The sequence below is a fragment of the Aythya ferina genome (assembly GCF_964211825.1).
Source record: "Aythya ferina genome assembly, contig: HAP1_SCAFFOLD_551, whole genome shotgun sequence".
Taxonomy (NCBI): domain Eukaryota; kingdom Metazoa; phylum Chordata; class Aves; order Anseriformes; family Anatidae; genus Aythya; species Aythya ferina.
Genome location: NW_028181060.1, coordinates 1960 through 20420, shown reverse-complemented (window position 1 = coordinate 20420; position 18461 = coordinate 1960). Strand labels below are relative to the sequence as shown.

The 18461-nt window shown below is 49.8% G+C and overlaps 2 protein-coding genes across 2 annotated transcripts; both read left to right on the top strand.

Moving 5' to 3' along the window:
- Window positions 1-4248: 4248 nt before the first annotated feature.
- On the top strand, window positions 4249-5041 carry LOC311429302 (feather keratin Cos2-3-like; the record flags this gene model as incomplete). Its single annotated transcript, XM_084540395.1, has 2 exons — window positions 4249-4327; window positions 4734-5041. The coding sequence occupies 2 exons, from the start codon at window positions 4249-4251 to the stop codon at window positions 5039-5041; spliced, it is 387 nt and encodes a 128-aa protein (XP_084396521.1).
- Window positions 5042-9552: 4511 nt separating this feature from the next.
- Window positions 9553-10595, top strand: LOC311429300 (feather keratin Cos1-1/Cos1-3/Cos2-1-like; the record flags this gene model as incomplete). Its single annotated transcript, XM_084540393.1, has 2 exons — window positions 9553-9890; window positions 10269-10595. The coding sequence occupies exons 1-2, from the start codon at window positions 9792-9794 to the stop codon at window positions 10593-10595; spliced, it is 426 nt and encodes a 141-aa protein (XP_084396519.1). The 5' UTR covers window positions 9553-9791.
- Between the last annotated feature and the right edge of the window lie 7866 nt (window positions 10596-18461).

The window sequence follows — 18461 nt, the reverse complement described above, 5'->3', positions numbered from 1 at the left end:
TCTGGTCTGTCTTTCCTGAGAAGGACATAACCATCCATGACCACGTTCCAGTCATGTGAGCTGTCCCACCATGTCTCTGTAATTCCCACCGGATCATAATCTCCTGACCGAACACGGATTTCTAACTCCTCCTGTACACATGCTCAGCTGGTGTACAGGCATTTGAGGGTGCGAGCTGAGCATGCCAATTTAACCCAAGGAAGGTGAGAGGTTGCCCAGTGCTTCCTCAATGCTATAATGCTGCCCCACTGGTGCAAGCCCAGATACAGCCCCATCCCCCTTCAAATCTAGTTTAAAGCTCTCCAAATAAACTCTGCTAATTCCTGTCTCAGAACTCTCTTGTCTCTGAGATAAACCTTTCTTGTGTATTACTGTCAGGCCTGGTGTTTTATAAAACCAGACATTGTAAAAGAACCCAAAGCCCTGCCTGTAGCACCAGTCACATAGCCAAGCATTTATGGACTGGATCCTTCTATTATGTTATACGTCATTACCCAAGAATGGAAGGAGAGAGGAGAAAACAGCTTGTGCTCCAGACTCCTTCAACAACCATCCCAAAGCCTTTAAGTCTTTCTTCATTCCCCTCATATTATGGGATGCAGCTTCCTCCCTACTTATCTGGAATATCAGAAGCAGGTATTAGTCTGTTGACTACACCAGGTTGGGGAGTGTCCTGGTGATATCTGGGCTCCAGGTAGACTGTAGACTTCCCTATGATGAGGGTCAATGCTGCATATTGGGCCCTCTGCTCCTCTCAGAAAGGAATCTCCTACTACAGTTACCCTTCTTTTTTTCTTTTTGGAGTCAGTCTTGAGGCATGGTGTCAACTGCCTTTTTCTATGTGATCTCATAGGCAGGCCTTCCACCACATCCTTGCCTACCTCTCCTTCAAGATCCAGGCCATCAAACCTATTATGGAGGGGTACCTGGGGAAGATAGGGAGGGAGGGAAGGGGAGTGCCCACAAAGCCAAACTGGAACTCGCTTCCAACCCTCCTCTTCTTTTTGGTCCCTTCCCTTTGACCAATAGTGACAGGGCAGAGGCTCCACCACACTCTGGGTGGCATCCCCCTGGCGTCCTTCTCTCTGGCACACCAGGGAGTTACTCCACCAATCAATCTCCTGCTTACACTCCCTGACATTTCTTAGTCCCTCCACCTCCTCCTTGAGCTCAGCCACCATGGTGAGAAGACTTTCTTCCTGAGAACAGGCGGTTTCCCCGCTGCCCTCTCTTGGCAGCAGCAGGCTGAGGCACTCCCTGCAACCAGAGGCCTGAACCACCACATCTCTAGGCAGGCCCTCCATCTGGGTTGCCACAGCCTTTTTGGAGTGAGCTCTCTGCCTAGTGGACACCATGGTAGGTTTGTAATCTTGCACACTGCTGATAGTTGGTGCAGAGCTCCTGCTCCTTGTCACAGCAGCTGCTCACCAGTGCACATGTGCTGATGGCCACTCCCTCTTCATGGTGGGCAGCGAGGTGTCCCTGTCCTCCTGGAGGCTTTTTCTAGGCAGAGGGCGTGGGAGTAGTCACCGTTGTCCTGGCAATGTCCACTCCCTGTCAATCTCAAGAGAGAGAGATGGTGGTGCTGCCTGGTTGTGCCGCTGTCCCGGGTCACCGCTGGTGAAGCAAGGGCCCAAAATCTCCCTGTAAATCGTAATTAGTTGCTGCAGCTGGGCCAGCTCTAAAGTGTCTGACCTTGATGACTGAGGGCTAGTTCCTGTTTACAGCCAATTAAATCTCCCAACTTTGCACTGATTGCCCTGGTTCATCCCACCACATCTCTGTGATAACAATTAGATCATAGTTTTCTAATGGCACTGTGGCTTCCAGCTCCTCCTGCTTGTTTCCCATGCTATGTGCATTAGTATACAAGCATTTCAGGGACCTGATCTCCTTACTTCTCATGACTCATGTGTATGTTTAGGAAAATTCAGATGTATTTCATTCAACTTAGCCCCTTGTGGGGAAGACTAGGAGACCTTGTGGGGCCTCACTAGTATGCAGTTCATCAAAAATTGTCACGTAGTCCCCTAGCTTATCACTGGTGGGCCTGCTTTTATCCCTTTCCCCATTCAAATCTAGCTTAAACCCCTATCAATCAGCCCTGCTTACTCCAGGACAAAAATCCTTCCCCTCCTCAGAGAAAGGTGTTCCCCACCAGGAGTTAGTAGGCCTGGTATCATGACACCAAGATGACGCTATAGGCCCTGGGACCAGCTGGACATATGCCTAGGGTCAGGTGAATTATGTGCACACTAGCACATCCCAAGAATGCATACACATTACACGCACAGATCCATGGACACACGCAAACATGCATGTGCATGCATGCACACACAGTTCCATAGATGTTCTGACAAACGCACATGCTAATACTGTGTGCACAGGAACATGAGGCCATGCATGTGTGCCCAGTCTGCATGTGCAGACATCAGGTACATGCGTGCACTCAGTACCACTGATGGGTTCACAAGGGCTCTGCCACACACATGTGCACATATTCCTGATGGGGTAGAGGCAGAGGCCAAAGGCAGCTGACAGAGGAGATGCTGGGGACCTTTCTGGAAGGGCACGACTGTGTGCTCTGAGCAGGACAAGGCTCTGGAGGAGAGGACAGCACAGTGTGGGGATGCACAGGGGCTGCCCAGAGAGAGGAGTCCAAGGAGGTCAACCCATTTCTCCAGAGGGCAGCTTTAATGGGAAGAGATTGGAAACCCCACAGTGGAGCCCACCTGTCTGGAAGCCCACCCCATAGGACTGTTGGAGCAAGTTGGGAGAGAGGGAAAGAGGAAGACGTGGCACATCCACATGCACATGCAGGAAAGCCCTCAGGTGACCAGGCAAGGATTGCAGGGCTGGGAACAGCTGGGCCCCTTCCTGTTACCACAGTTCATAACAACGCCACCACAGTGCCCCAAGCCAGCATCATTTGTCTGTACTGGACCCATCTGGTGCTTGAGCCAAGTCCCTTGCCACCACTGACTCAGCCCTAGCCCAGAAATCCAGGGGCCTCTCCATCCCAGAACTCTGAAGAAGCCTCTAAGAGGGAATGGGTGTGGCATAAGCCAGGAAATGAAAAGACAGTGTAAAGGGGAAACAGCCCCACAGCCCATGTCATTAACTGTGAAGTTTTCCATTCATCACGAGCACTCTACAAAATTATCACTTCTGTGGAGGTCACGTCTGGGCCTGGAGCAGTAAAGGGTCACCAGAAAAGCCAGATGAGATCCTCAACTCCCTCATCTTCTTATTCTTGGGAACCAAGTGTATATGAAGCCCTTTCCCCATATCCTTTTCCAGTAATACTGATACATGTTGTGCTAGGTATTGGCGATGGTGGTCATGAGAGATCAGTCAGGAAAGGTGTGACTCAGAGACCATGTGGGACCTGGCTGAGTAGGATTTTCATCTAAGAGAGAGGCAGACTCCTTGTTGGTCCTGACCACTCTTTTCAGATCATGTCTGGATGAAGACATTTTACTCCTCACATATCCCTGCACTCTGCTTCCTCTCTGCCCTCTCTCCCAGTTGCACCTCCTGCCCCAACACATGTCCTGCTACGACCAGTGCCTGCTCTGCCAAGCCCGGCAGCCCAATGCCACTGTCAGAAGCTGCAATGAGCCCTGCAGCAGGCAGTGCAAGTGTCATTCCAAAGTCATCATCCAATCCGTTTCTGTGATAGTGGCTCTGACAGGCTCCATCCTCAGCTCACAGACTGCACAGAGAAGGTCAGAGTTGAAAAGGGAAAGAATATAAATTCTGGAAGGCAATGTAAATGGGGATGGGATCAAAAGCCAGTAGAACAAATCGCATACCTGGGGAGGCAACTAGGGACCAAGAAAGAGTTAAATACAGCAGGAAAGGGAAGGATGTGACACATCCTCATGCACAGGAGTCCTTCAGAAACCAACTGAAGCTTGTGGGAGCTTCCTCCTGAGTATGACACTTCAAACAGAACCAACAAAGTGACCCAGACAGACATCATCTCACTGCTCAAGACACATCTATCACTTGAGTTTTCTGCCATCGCTAATGCATTCCTGCCCTATAAATCCTTGGGCCTTTCATCCCAACACTCCAAAGAATCCTTAAATGGGGCACGGGCAAGACCTAAATCTGGAAATGAAAAGGCAGCAGTGTAGGAAACCAACACAGACCATACATATTATTAGTTGGGATAGTTTGCATTCAAGATGAGCTTGATAAAAAATTATTAGCTTTGTTAAGGGTGTCTCATGGCCTACGGCAATGAAGGACCAGTATAAAGAGCAGTCCAGCTCCCTGCTCTCCCATCCAGTTCTCTCGCCTTGTCCTCCTTGGGAACCAGGTGAGTCTGAAGCCCTCTCTCCTCCTCTTCCAAAGTGGAAGGGATCTTGCATCAATAGACATCAAATCCGATGGTGGCTCAGAGCTATGGAGTTCAGTGCCTTGGAGTTCCTTGCCATGGGAGAGGGCTGGATAGAGAAGTTCTGTATAGGGAGAGGTTGGGAAAGGGGTCTGAGGAAGCTTTTGGTTTATGTACTATGTGAGGGTGTTCCTGGGCCAGGCTGCTCTTTGAAGGGCCCTGTCAGGACAAAGCGATGAACACCATGTGCTTCCTGGCACAGCCTCTACCTCCACCCTCAGCAGTTGCCTTGGCCCTTTTGTGATGGGGTAACTGAGCTGGTAAGTCACCTATCCATGTGCTCTACTTCCTCTCTGCCCTCTCTCCCAGGTGCATCTCCTGCCCCAAGACATGTCCTGCTACAACCAGTGCCTGCCATGCCGGCCCTGTGGCCCGACCCCACTGGCCAGCAGCTGCAACGAGCCCTGCGTCAGGCAGTGCCAGAACTCCACCATCGTCATTGAGCCCTCTCCCGTGGTGGTGACCCTGCCTGGCCCCATCCTCAGCTCCTTCCCGCAGAACACCGTTGTGGGATCCTCCACCTCCGCTGCCGTTGGCAGCATCCTCAGCTGTGACGGAGTCCCCATCACCTCCGGCTGCTGTGACCTCTCTGGCATTTCCAGCCGCTACTGTGGCAGAAGGTGCCTGCCCTGCTAAAGAAGCCAGTGGCCATGGCCCTGGGGTTCTTCTCCCAGGAACTTCATATACGGTGCTACAAAAAGGAGGAATCTTCCGGCCATTGCTTTCAGAATGTCTGACCTTTTCAGCTCCTCTGGCAAATGCTGGCAGGAAGGGGCCAGCCTACGCTTTCTGAAAACATGGCTCATGCCTCTCCTTCCACCCCTTCATCTACCTCCTTCTCTCCCTTTTCTTTGTGCTCTTCTCAGAAGAGGGGTCTCAGCTCAGAGTGACCTGCTTTTGCTCTGTACACTCATTAAAGAATTCTGCATCCCAGTCTTGGCTGTAGATGTTTCATCCCTCCGTGTATGCCCTCCTGAGCTGTTCTGGGAGAATGCAGTGTGCTCAGGTGGCCAAGAAGGCCAACAGCATCCTGGCTTGTATAAGAAGCACTGTGGCCAGCAGGGCTAGGGAGGTGATCGTCCCCCTGTACTCGGCTCTGGTGAGGCCGCACCTCGAGTACTGTGTTCAGTTTTGGGCTCCTCGCTACAAGAAGGACATCGAGGTGCTTGAGCGAGTCCAGAGAAGGGTGACGAAGCTGGTAAGGCATCTGGAGAACAAGTCCTATGAGGAGCGGCTGAGGGAGCTGGGCTTGTTCAGCCTGGAGAAAAGGAGGCTCAGGGGCAACCTTATTGCTCTCTATAGATACCTTAAAGGAGGCTGTAGAGAGGTGGAGGTTCTCTCACATGCCTGGTGACAGGACAAGGGGGAATGGGCTTAAGTTGCGGCAGGGGAGTTTTGGGTTGGATCTTAGGAAGAACTTCTTTACCTAAAGGGTTGTTAGACATTGGAACAGGCTGCCCAGGGAAGTGGTGGAGTCACCATCCCTGGAGGTCTTTAAAAGACGTTTAGATGTAGAGCTTAGGGATATGGTTTAGTGGAGGACTGTTAGTGTTAGGTCAGAGGTTGGACTCGATGATCTTGAGGTCTCTTGCAACCTAGAAATTCTGTGATTCTGTGATAATGGCTTTGCCCTCGGTGGGTATAAGATGGGTGTTTATGGAGCCCCTTCCCCACTCCCAGAAGAATGTGAGGTTGCAACACACTGCAGAGGGTCTGCAGTGTGTTGGGCACTGACCCTTGGAGGGGAAGAAAACATCCATGGCTATCGCAGATTGGGAGAGACAGAGAAAGGAAGGGGAATGGAAAGGGGAGAGGACGGGAGTGGAGATTGGGGGGGTGGGGGGGTAGGAGAAGGAGAGAAGGAAGGGGATGGGATGGGATGGGATGGGATGGGATGGGATGGGATGGGATGGGATGGGATGGGATGGGATGGGATGGGATGGGATGGGATGGGATGGGATGGGATGGGATGGGATGGGATGGGATGGGATGGGAGGCATCACACCACTGGAGAAGATGGATGCCACTTTTTTGAGGGAGACAATAGCAATTTCATTGGTACAGAGGAGGGAGGAAGGCCCCAGGCACAACATAACCGCAGTCAAGTGAGAGTGAGTGGAGAGCATCTTCTGTCTCCTGACATGTCTGCTTCTAGAAGGCAACAAGTAACACCCGCAGGAGCTGAAGGAGGACAGGAAGTGCGCTGGAAAACTGATGGTGCTGTTGTAATCAAGGAGCACAGCTGTGCAGAAGCTCTCAGCAGAGACTAGCAGTGTGACGGGTAGCAGGCCCCAGAAGAAGCTGTTGGTGACTGTGTAGTGCCAGTGCAGGGCAATCAAAAGGGGAGTGCCACCTCTGCCAAGGAGGGGAGCCCAAAGGTGGTTGCAACACACTGCAGATGGACCTCTCTTGGGCACTGGCCATTGGAGCTGAAGAAGACTGGCCTCTGGCAAGTGAACATCCACCCTTGTCTTACAGCGTCTCTGCCCACAGCTACCCACACCGGTCCAGCAAACAGGGAGCACAACATATACACCATATGGCCCAACCGCCTCCAGAACAGCACTTGGCAGGGCCCAGGTGTTGGCATACATGCAGGACAAACTCCCTTCACAACTCAGCATGGGTATTAGGCACACTGGGCCACACACGGTAATATCCAGTTTCTGAGGACCCAAAAACCCCTTGGGCAGGGGCAGCCCAAGGACAGCAAGCAATGCCCATGCATCCATGCTGCTCTGGGGTGCCCACTTGCCTGCAAGAATGGAGAAGCTTTCCTCAGACCCAGGACCTCTGAGGCCCCTCCAGTGTCAGGACCACATCTGCTCCAGGGAAGCTCTGTGCAAGAGTTGATCGCCCTCTCCCCCTAGGGACGTGGCCATGACAGTGTGACACCTGCACTCACAGGAAACTCCTCACACTTATTTCTGCTTTCCCAGACCCTTTTATTTATTTATTTTTTTCCTCCTTCTCGGGCAAGAAGTTTATCCTGTGTTCCTCCTTTTGCCTTTGTTGAGGGTATCTTCAGGATGTCTGCAGTTCTCTGGTGCCCAGATGCACTTTAAGGATGCCCATGATTTCAAGGCCCAGTTCTCAGGCTGGCAGACATTTCTCCTGTCAGTGCTCAGCTGCCACCTGATGTTGGCACTTTCCCATTACAGGCAGGTTACCTCTGTAACAGCTTCCATCAACAGGGTGTCATGTCCTTGCTCAATTACAGCGCTGTTTCCTTATGGATCCACGTATGGCCCTGCTTGGTACAGTTTTGTCATGTCCAGAAGGAATCAACTGTGCAGGCAAGAGGGAGTATCCAAAGGTGTTCTGGGGTAAACTCTTTGCCTTTCCTGGTGTCGGAAGAATGCAGTCAGTCACAGCTACAAGAGAAAGTAACCAGTTTAGCCCAGGTGAAGGTCTGGCCCTGCCAGGGCTGAGGTGTGAGGTAGACCGCAAGAAAGAGACCCAGGCAGAGCTCTGACAAACATTTCTGGTTTGTTGGGATGGCCCATTGCCCTGGAATGGCTGGCCTGTGTTGCAATACTCTAACTGCTTGGCAATTCCTGGGGACATAGGTTTCTTAATTGCCCTACTCTTTATTGCCTACTCTGAAAGCTCCAGGAGACTGTTAGCAGTATATAAACCTTGGGTGAAGTTCTGCGCACATGTCCTTGGCAAGTGAAGAAAACTGTGGATGGGAGCCGCTTCTGTGTTTGCAGAAGGGAGCTGAGCTTGGATGAAGTACCCACTAGGCTGAGCATCCCTCTGGCGCAACTGGAAATCACTTTGCTGGTTGCACTCTGAAACCCCTTTGCTCAGAAATCTCTCAGGTGAAGGAGTGACAGAGAAGAGGCATAGGACTTGGGAGACACCCTGTAGCGGGGGGGGGGGAGGGGGGGGGAAGCGCTGGACAAGAAAGGGGCACGCATGGAGTGGAAAGAAATTTCCTGAGCAGTTGAAGAAGCTGATTTGGATTCTGAAAGAAGGAGAGCCATTTCATGGTGTTGGTGATACTTTGGTTTTTCCAAAGTTGAGCTTCTGTGGAAATGGCTTCTGGTATGTAAGATGAGCCCTCAGTGATTGTGACAAAGAAGCAAAACAATATGCCTCAAGGTCCCTGGCTCTTTGAAATGTATTTGGTCATCTGTTAGCAGAAACCTGACACAGCTTTGAAGGCTTGGCAGGAAGAGTGGCAGTCTGAAGGGCCTGCAGGGTTGTTCCTTCAGGCGTCCCTGAGAGTCAGAGCCTTCAGACTTCCCAAGAGGATATCTGAACAGCCCAAACATAGTGCTGGCAGGCAGGTGCAGGCAAGGCAGGCAAAGAAAAGGGGAGGCAGTAGAGAAGGCACAGGTATCAAGGAATGAGACTCACAAGTGTATGGCTGGCAGATATTGTTGTCCAATAAAAACACTGGATTCATTATGTGGTATGCAGTGAGCCAATCCACACACTAAGTCAAGGGATTGTTTATTTCAGAGTTGCACAAGTCTGGGTATGCAGTGGTTTCCCTCAAAAGCTGGCAAGTATAAGGCCTTTCCATGCCACTCTTTATACAATCCTTTGCAGTATATTTACATGTTTGTACAATCCCATAGCCTCTGATAGGTTACATAATTAGCATAGTGCTAACATGTCAAAGTCATTCTGCTTATCCTCAGAGACTGGTTGTGATAAGAGAAACTGCTGGAGTGCCCCATGCCCACCTGTTCTGCTGAGTGTCGTGACAAAAATAAGCTTCTTTCACATTAGGATCCTCTTCTTTTTCTATCTTACAAAAACAGACACTAAATTACCCGTGTGTCCTTGTGTTTTTGTTTTTTGTTTGTTTGTTCTTTTTTGTTTGGTTGGTTGGTTGGTTGGTTTTGTTTTGCTTATTGTTTTGTGTTTTTTTTTTTTTTGTATGTTTGTTTTGTTTTTGTTGTCGTTGTTGTTTTTGTTTGTTTGTTTGTTTGTTTTCGAGATCAGTAAAGGGCCATGCACAAACTTGACCCAAAAATGGGTATTCCTGTATGAGAACAGAAGGAGGCAAAACATGTCAGAAGGTTTACCCTGAGAGCGGCATTTAGTGGGATAGGGTCACAACCTGGGAGCTGGGCCACCTCTGGACAAAAGGGTCCCAAAGAGCCCCTAAGGAGTCACCCAGGCTGACATCACTTGCCTTTCCTGGACCCTTCCAGCACATGAGCTGAGTCTTCTGCCCACACTGAAATGTGTTGCACGGAAATGCTTGGGCCTCCCTACCTGCCACTCAAAAGTTGCCTTAATTGAGGAAAGGGCATAAAGCAGGAAATGAAAAACAGCAGCACAGGAAGGAAACACACAGCCCATATCATTAGCTGGGATGTTTTGCATTCAAGAGGAGCTTGTCAGAAAATAATCACAGCTTCAAGGGATGCCTCTGGACATGGAGCAGCTAAGGTCCACTATAAAAGCCAGCCCAGCCCTGTGCTCCCTCATCCACTTCTCTGGCCTTCTCCTCCTTAGGAACCAGGTGAGTGTGAAGCCCCTTCTTGTCCATCTCATTCTCCACAAGGGAGTCTCAGTTCTATGGACCTCTTAGCTGCAATCAGCTCTGTTCCATGTCAAATCTTGGGGCTGCTGGTAGTGGGAGAGGGAAGCGGGGAGAAGGTTTGCCATGGAGGAAGTCTGGGTGTGTACTACAATGGCTTCTTGGCTAGAACCTCAGCTGTAGCGAGATAGGCCCTGGTAGCTCTTTTTAGGCCCTGTCAGGATTAGGCCAAGAGGCCTCACACATCCCTGCACAGTCTCGAGCTTCCAGCATGGCCTGTGTCTTGGTTTGGTAGGGTGTGGTGACAGGCTGCTCGTCATGCATCCCCATGTTCTGCTTCCTCCCTGCCTTCTCTCCCAGGTGAACCTCCTGCCCCAAGACATGTCCTGCTACAACCAGTGCCAGCCCTGCCTGCCGTGCCAGCCCTGTGGCCCAACCCCGCTGGCCAGCAGCTGCAACGAGCCCTGCGTCAGGCAGTGCCAGAACTCCACCGTCGTCATTGAGCCCTCTCCCGTGGTGGTGACCCTGCCCGGCCCCATCCTCAGCTCCTTCCCTCAGAACACCGTTGTGGGATCCTCCACCTCCGCTGCCGTTGGCAGCATCCTCAGCTGTGACGGAGTCCCCATCAACTCCGGGTGCTGTGACCTCTCTTGTATTGCCAGCCGCTACTGTTGCCGCCCCTGCTAAAGATGCCAGACCCTTTCCCGGACCAGGACCCCAGGAACTCACAACATGCTGCTGGACAGAAGAACAAACTTTTTGCTGTTGTTTTAAGAGAAGCTGACCATCTTTGCCTTGTCCTGTAAAGACAGACTGGACGGGGCCAGCCTGGGTTCTCTGACAACACAGCCAATGCCTACCTTTCCTGTTTTCCGGTTACTCACTCTTTTTCTTTTTTTTTCCTTGTTACCCTCTGCTTTCTCTGAGGCCCCCATAAACCAGCCTGGATTGACCTGCATGCCTCTCTCCATTTGTGGGCAAGAAAGATGGATACCTTGTGGCAACTGTGCTGTAGGAAAAGCTGAAAAACTTTTGTATGTTCATTCTGCTCTCTGCTCTCAGGGCCTCCTCACCTGATTTCCCTTCTCAGTCACCTCATTTCCCTCCTGAGACTCAATAAATGTTTGCAGCATCCCAAAGTGTGTCCTGGTCTGGTCTTTCCATCTGCATAGAGATGGCCAAGAGAGAAAGCCATTGCTTTGGTGGGAATTAGCTGTGGGCACAGCCTCGCTCCTCTGTGCATCGGAGGGCGGGGCACACTGCAACAAGTCATCTTTCAGTCACTGTCTCTTGAAGCTGAGGTAGACATCCCTAGTTCCTCCACACCCAATGGCCACCAGTCCTTCAGTTGTGACATTTCTACCTAGGCATGTTCCCTTGACCTTGGAGGTGCCATCTCTTGGGGAAGACTGTTCATCTTGCTTTGGGTGGAGCTGTGCTGGGGATGAAGGCTTGGACAAAGATGTTCTGAAAGGATGGTTGAAACTGGGAATGAGTGATTGTCTTGAGGATGGCCCTCTGTCTCTACTCCACTTTTCCCTCTCTTCCACCACCTGATCATGAACAGAATTCCTGGGCATGAATAGCAGATTCAACTTGCCTGTGCAGCCCTATCACCCTTCAGCACAGAATCTGCATGGCCCAGCTGTTGCCAAGATGCATAGTGCTGAGGGGATTCACATGTTCACAGAATCACAGAATCACAGAATTTCTAGGTTGCAAGAGACCTCAAGGTCATCGAGTCTATCCTCTGACCTAACACTAGCAGTCCCCACTAAACCATATCCCTAAGCTCTACATCTAAACGTCTTTTAAAGACCTCCAGGGATGGTGACTCCACCACTTCCCTGGGCAGCCTGTTCCAATGTCTAACAACCCTTTAGGTAAAGAAGTTCTTCCTAAGATCCAACCCAAAACTCCCCTGCTGCAACTTAAGCCCATTCCCCCTTGTCCTGTCACCAGGCATGTGGGAGAACAGACCAACCTCCACCTCTCTACAGCCTCCTTTAAGGTATCTGTAGAGAGCAATAAGGTCGCCCCTGAGCCTCCTTTTCTCCAGGCTGAACAAGCCCAGCTCCCTCAGCCGCTCCTCATAGGACTTGTTCTCCAGATGCCTCACCAGCTTCGTCACCCTTCTCTGGACCCGCTCAAGCACCTTGATGTCCTTCTTGTAGCGAGGAGCCCAAAATTGAACACAGTACTCAAGGTGCGGCCTCAGTAGAGCTGAGTACAGGGGAACGATCACCTCCCTAGCCCTGCTGGTCACACTGTTTCTAATGCAAGCCAGGATGCTGTTTGGCCTTCTGGGCCACCTGAGCACACTGCTGGCTCATATTCAGCCGACTATCAACCAATACTCCCAGGTCCTTCTTTGCCTGGCAGATCTCCAACCACTCATCTCCCAGCCTGTAGCTCTGCTTGGGGTTATTGCGCCCCAGGTGCAGGACCCGGCACTTGGCCTTGTTAAACTTCATGCAGTTGACCTCAGCCCATCTGTACAGACTATCCAGATCCTCCTGCAGAGCCTTCCTACCCTCGAGCAGATCGACACACACACCTAACTTGGTGTCATCTGCAGACTTACTGAGGGTGCACTCAATGCCCTCGTCCAGATCATTGATGAAGATATTAAAGAGGACTGGCCCCAGCACCGAGCCCTGGGGAACGCCACTAGTGACTGGCCTCCAACTGGACTTGGCTCCATTCACCATGACTCTTTGGGCCCGGCTTTCCAGCCAGTTTCTAACCCAATGAAGCGTGCACCAGTCCAAGCCAAGAGCAGCCAGTTTCTTGAGGAGAATGCTGTGGGCGACGGTGTCAAAAGCCTTGCTGAAGTCAAGGTAGACCACATCCACAGCCTTTCCCTCATCCACCCAGCGCGTCACTTTGTCATAGAAGGAGATCAGGTTCGTCAAGCAGGACCTGCCTTTCATAAACCCATGCTGACTGGGCCTGATCGCCTGCTGGCCCTGCAAGTGCTGCGTGATGACTCTCAAGAGAATCTGCTCCATGAGCTTCCCTGGCAATGAGGTCAAACTGACAGTAGTTCGTGGTGCTACTAGCTATACAAGCCCACACACTGGAGCTCCCACTCCCAACTCCTTTCTGCATGAATGCAGGCCCAGGACAGGGACTGGTGCCCAAACACTAATAGCTGCTCAGTCTTGCATTCTCTTTCCCAAACATGGAACAGCTTTCATCAGGCTAAGAAACTCCAAAGCCCCATAGGTCCCACAACCCCACTCTGCTCCAAAAAAGGCATTCTGTTGGTGCAGATATCCCCAGCCCCACTGAGACACTGCATTGAGAATGGGACCTGACTGGGCACTCAGCAGGATCTGTGTACAGGCCCTGAATGGCACAAAGCATGCAGCAACCCAACCACAGGGCAAACGCTGGGGGTTCTTCTCCCAGGCACCAAGCTCCTCTGTCATTCCCAGAGCCATGAGGATGAAGTGGTTCTTGTGCTCCATGCAGCACCTCTGCTCCCCACACCCAGGCCAGGGCCTTCCCACATCTGCACACCTTGGGGCCATTTAGCTTTGCTTTCACACGGACTCCACACACTGCTTGCATCACACTACCAGGACAAAGGATGGTGTTATTGCTCCATGGGGTGAGCAGGAGAACCTATCCCCAGACCAGGTTCTCTGGGAGGCAGTGCTGGCTCAAATGGCAGTGCAATGAGCATCAGAACCAAGCCCACCAAAACCCAGGGCTTCCACAGCTCCCAGCTCTGTCCTGGCCCCTGGCCCAGGGTCTCTGCACAAGCTCAGGCCTAGTACAGCCCTGACCAAGCTCTGCTGTATGTGTGTCTGTGCCTGGCCTAATTTTTTCAACCTGGCCTCACCAGGTGTACTGGGTCTGGCTGGGATGAAGTTAACTTTCCCAGCACCTGCCCATATAGTGCTGTGCTTCAGAATTTTAGCTAGAACAGTTTTGTTATCATACCAGTGTTTTGTCTACTGATGAGCAAAATTGACATAACATCAAGATTTCCTTCAAACCCCACCCCCAAGAGTCAGCAGAGTGGGGGTGGGCAAGAGCTGGGGAGGGGACATTACCAGGACAGCTAACTTAAACCGTCCAAAGGGATATTCCGTACCATATGATGTCACACAACAATAAAAGGTAGGAAAGGCAATGCAGAGGAGGATCTCTTGTTATGAAGATGTCTGTCCTATAAAACAACAGCTATGCATGTAGAGGGCCTGCTTCCCAGGATGTGGACCAACATTGCTCATTGATGAGAAGTAGAGAGTAATTTCTTTTCTCTCTCTCTGTGCTTCTGTGCAGCCTTTCCTTTTTTTTTTTTTCCTTCTTTTATTTTTTTTTTCCCTCTTCATTTTCCCTTTAATTAAATTATCCTTATCTCAAGCTGTGAGTTGTTATTTTAATTTTAATTTCCAGCATGCTTTCTTCTCCCCCTCTTCTTAAAAGGAGAGGGAGTGAGAGAGTGATTGTGATAAAGTTCAGCTGCCCAGCAAGGTAAAACCACCACACCAGGCTCCTAGGTGTTGTAGGGCTGGATGGAGCTCACTGGATGGAGCCTTCAGCCAGGTCTTTCTGGGGTCTGGCCTTGGCCTGCGTTCCAGCCCCAGCTCTCACCTGGGGACCGAGACCTTCTACACATAACACATCTGTTGCCCAGCTTAAAGCAATAATCAATAGGTGCTCCTGAGCCAGAATTACCTCCTGGCTTACACTGAAGTCTGAGATGGAGGAGCACACTCACAATTTGGAGATTCACCTTTGTCTTGGAAACAACATAATCCTTCTAGAAAACAAGTCAAATTGTTGATGCCATCTTTCTTATTCCCAGCCTGCAGCACAAGTTAAGGACAGGAAAAAAAGGCCAACATTTAAAAAAGCACGTAGCATCTCATTGTGTCTAAAAACCATAGAATAACAGAACTGTTGGATAGCCTGAGTTAGATCAGACAAACAGGGATCATTGAGTCCCTCTCCTCTGGCTTTACGCAGGAGTACCTGGAAATGAAACCTCAGGTCTGAGAGTGTTGTTCAAACGCTTCTTGAACCCCAGCAGGCTTCATGCTGTGACCACTTCCCTGGAGAATCTATTCCAGTTCCCAAGCCATGCCAGTCTCACTTGCAGCGCACTGTCAAGCAAAGTGCAAATATTGACAGAAAGGTCCTCAGAGAATGGGAACTGTGGTGAGATTGGAGGCACAAGCACAGAATGCCTTTTGGTGAGTGAAAGACAAGGGAAGAGAGAGAACGGCAAAGAGGATGTAGATGTAGGAGTCTGCCATGAAAAGCAGCATGTTTCAGATGATGAGGGCAGAAAGGATAAAGTCAGGGGTCTCGCTCAGCATCATAGCCCCACAGGCCAGGCTCAGAAGAGGCCCACCACCACAGCAGAAACAGACAATGGTGTTCCTGGTACACCCTCCACACCCATGCTCCTAAGGAGAGGAGGAAGCAGTTTCTGTCTTATGACTGTGGTGAGGTGTAATGCAAAGCCTTGTGTGTGGTAATCAAAGTGCAATATTGAGAAGACTGGAAATTCAGTGATACCTAGAAGAAGTGGAAAAATGACTGTACCAAGCAGCTAGAAACACAAATGACCTTTCCTGATGACATGGAAAGTTTCCAGTGTTTTGGGAGCATTACTGGTGGTATACCAGAACTCCAAGAAGGTGAGCGGGCTGAGGAAGAAATCCATTGGAATCCTCAGGGGTGGTCACTCACCACAGTGACAAGGGGAAGACCATTCCCATCAGAATTAGGAGAGAGGTGGAGAAGATAATTACCAATGGGATGATGTGACAGCCAGGATGGTCTGTTGAGCTCAGAATGAATCCAGTCCCAAAAGTCCTGTTCTCCTTTGCCATGGCTGAAAGATTTCAGAAGGAGATCATGTCAGAGTGAGGTTTAATGCTGCAATAAGGGCAACAGTAAACATCAAACAAAAAGCCTTTTCCTTGCCTAAGTGGCTCTTCTCATGTCTTCTCTTGAACACTGCCACTCTCCTTCTCCCTCCATCTCCTCTCTCTTCCTTGCACTCTACTTCCATATAGACAGCTATATAAACATTTGTCCATCCTTCTCCAGGCATCCATTCACCCACTTTATTTCACAACCCTCCTGGAAGTCCAGATTCTTTTTTTTTTCCTTGTTCCTGCCTTCTTCTCTTGTTTCAGTTTCAAATAACCAGGTAGGTCTGACAAATTTGCAGTATTTGATAGAAAATTAGTTACTAAGGTTTCAAAAAGATTTTTAAGTTCTTTTTGCTATCCATGTTGCTAGTGAAAGATTTCATTGTGTCCCACAGCACTGTATCATGTACAATAATTTTATGCCCAAAACGAAGTTCCCAAATCATAGAAATTCCAGCAAGACAACAGAAACACTCCCATACATGATCATCAGCAAGAACACAATGTTTGTTTCAAACAAGATGGAGAGAAATAAAGCTTAAGAATGTTGCAAGAGAAACAAACAATGAAAACAAAAACAAAAAAAAAAGACGTAAATATTCTTTTTCTCTACTTTTCCTTGTTCAGCTTTTTCTGAACAAGGTGGCTAAATGCTTGGAAGATGACCAGACACTAATTTTAAATGTTTTTCTTGTCTTCTCGAAGTATTGCTATTTTTCATTGTAGGAAATTTTCTTTCCATTGTTAATTTTGGCTTTCTGATTCTCAAACTGGAATTTAAAGGCTGCTTGGTCAGCCCAAGCCATGTTCTTAATGCTCTCTCTCAGTATTCCATCATGTTACTATGCCTGGATTTCTAAAAAGGGGCAACACAGTATCTTGTTCAGAACTGCTTCGTCATGTCCAGAAAGAATCAACTACAGAAGAAGTTCAAAAAGTGAATCTTGCAGAGAAATGAGGGAAAAAAAATGAGAAGCTGATTGCTGCAAAAGAGAAAGGAAGAGATAGCTGCTGGTGAAGCAACAAGGCTGGCCCCAGAAATTTAACAGTTGAGTACAGTCCCCCCATATCCAGGACATCCAGTGCTTGTCAGTGGAGTGGGGACTAAAAAAAGGATGGCAGGTGGGGGTTTCTATGTCATGCTCCCCAGCACTACCAGCAATCTGCCTGGGGCAGATTGAGGGCTCAGTTGTCATCCAGCCCTCTCCTGTGGTGGTGACCCTGCCCAGCTCCATCCTCAGCTCCTTCCCGCAGAACATTGCTGTGGGATCCTTCACCTCTGCTGCTGTTGGCAGCATCCTCAGCTGTGACGGAGTCCCCATCACCTCTGGGTGCTATGACCTCTCATGTATTACCAGCCACTATTATTTCAGAAGGTGCAACCCCTGTTAAACTATTGGTGTCAGAACATACGACGACCCCTGGAAACACAGAAGTTGATTACAGACTGAGGATAGATTGATGTTGGAGAGGCTGAGCATCCAGTGTCCCCCTTCCAAAGGAAAGAAGCAGGGTCTCTCTGAAAACATGACCAAAGCCTAATTTGCATGTCTTCTGCTCTCTCCACTCTCTTCCTTTCTAATGTTCTTCTACACCATAAAACCCTCTCCCATACCCAGCCTAGGGGATCTGCTGTCCCCTCTCCTTTTGTGGGGTAGGCAGATGGATGCCCTGTGGCATCTCTGCCATGGTTGATAGGCACAGAGTTCATAGGATCATAGAATCATAGAATGGCTTGTGTTGGAAGGGACCTTAAACATCATCTAGTTCCAACCTTCCTGCCATAGGCCACCCACTAGATTAGGTTGCCCAGGGCCTCATCTAACCTGGTCTTAAACACCTCCAGTGATGGAGCATCCACAACTTCTCTTGGTAACCTGTTCCAGTACCTCATTACCCTTACAGTGAAGAATTTCCTCCTAATGTCTAGTCTAAATCTGTCCTCTTTTAGTTTAAGACCGTTCACGTATAATTATCTACCAAAATAAAGAGTCTTTCTCCATCTTTTTTATAAGCCCCCTTCAAGTACTGAAAGGCCGCAATAAGGTCACCTAAGACCCTTCTCTTCTGTAGCCCCAGGTTTCTCAGCCTTTCTTCAAAGGAGAAGTGCTCCAGGCCTCTGATCATCTTCATGATCCTCCTCTGTACCCATTCTAACAGATTAACATCCTTCTTGTTCTGGGGACCCCAGACTTGGATACAGTACTCCAAGTGGGGCCTAACAAGGGCAAAAGGAAAAGAAAGGGCAGAAGGGCAGAAGGGAAAAATCCCCTCCTTTGACTTACTGGCCACTCCTCTTTTGATGCAGACCAGGATGCAGTTGGCCTTGTGGGCTGCAAGTGCACACTGACACCTCATGTTAAGCTTTGCATCCACCAGATCCCCCCTTCTCTGCAGGGCTGTTCTTACTAAGTTCTTCTCCTGTCTGTACTCCTGTCTGGGATTGCCCTGGCCCAGGTACAACACCTTGCACTTAGACTTGTTGAACCTCGTACGGTTTACATGGGCCTACTTCTCAAGCTTGTCCAGGTCCCTTTGGATGGCATCCTTTCCTTCTATTGTATAAACCACAGCACTCAGCTTGGTGACATCTGCAAATTTGCTGAGGGTGCACTAAATTACACTTCTGTCTCCTCCTCTAGAAGTGACCTTG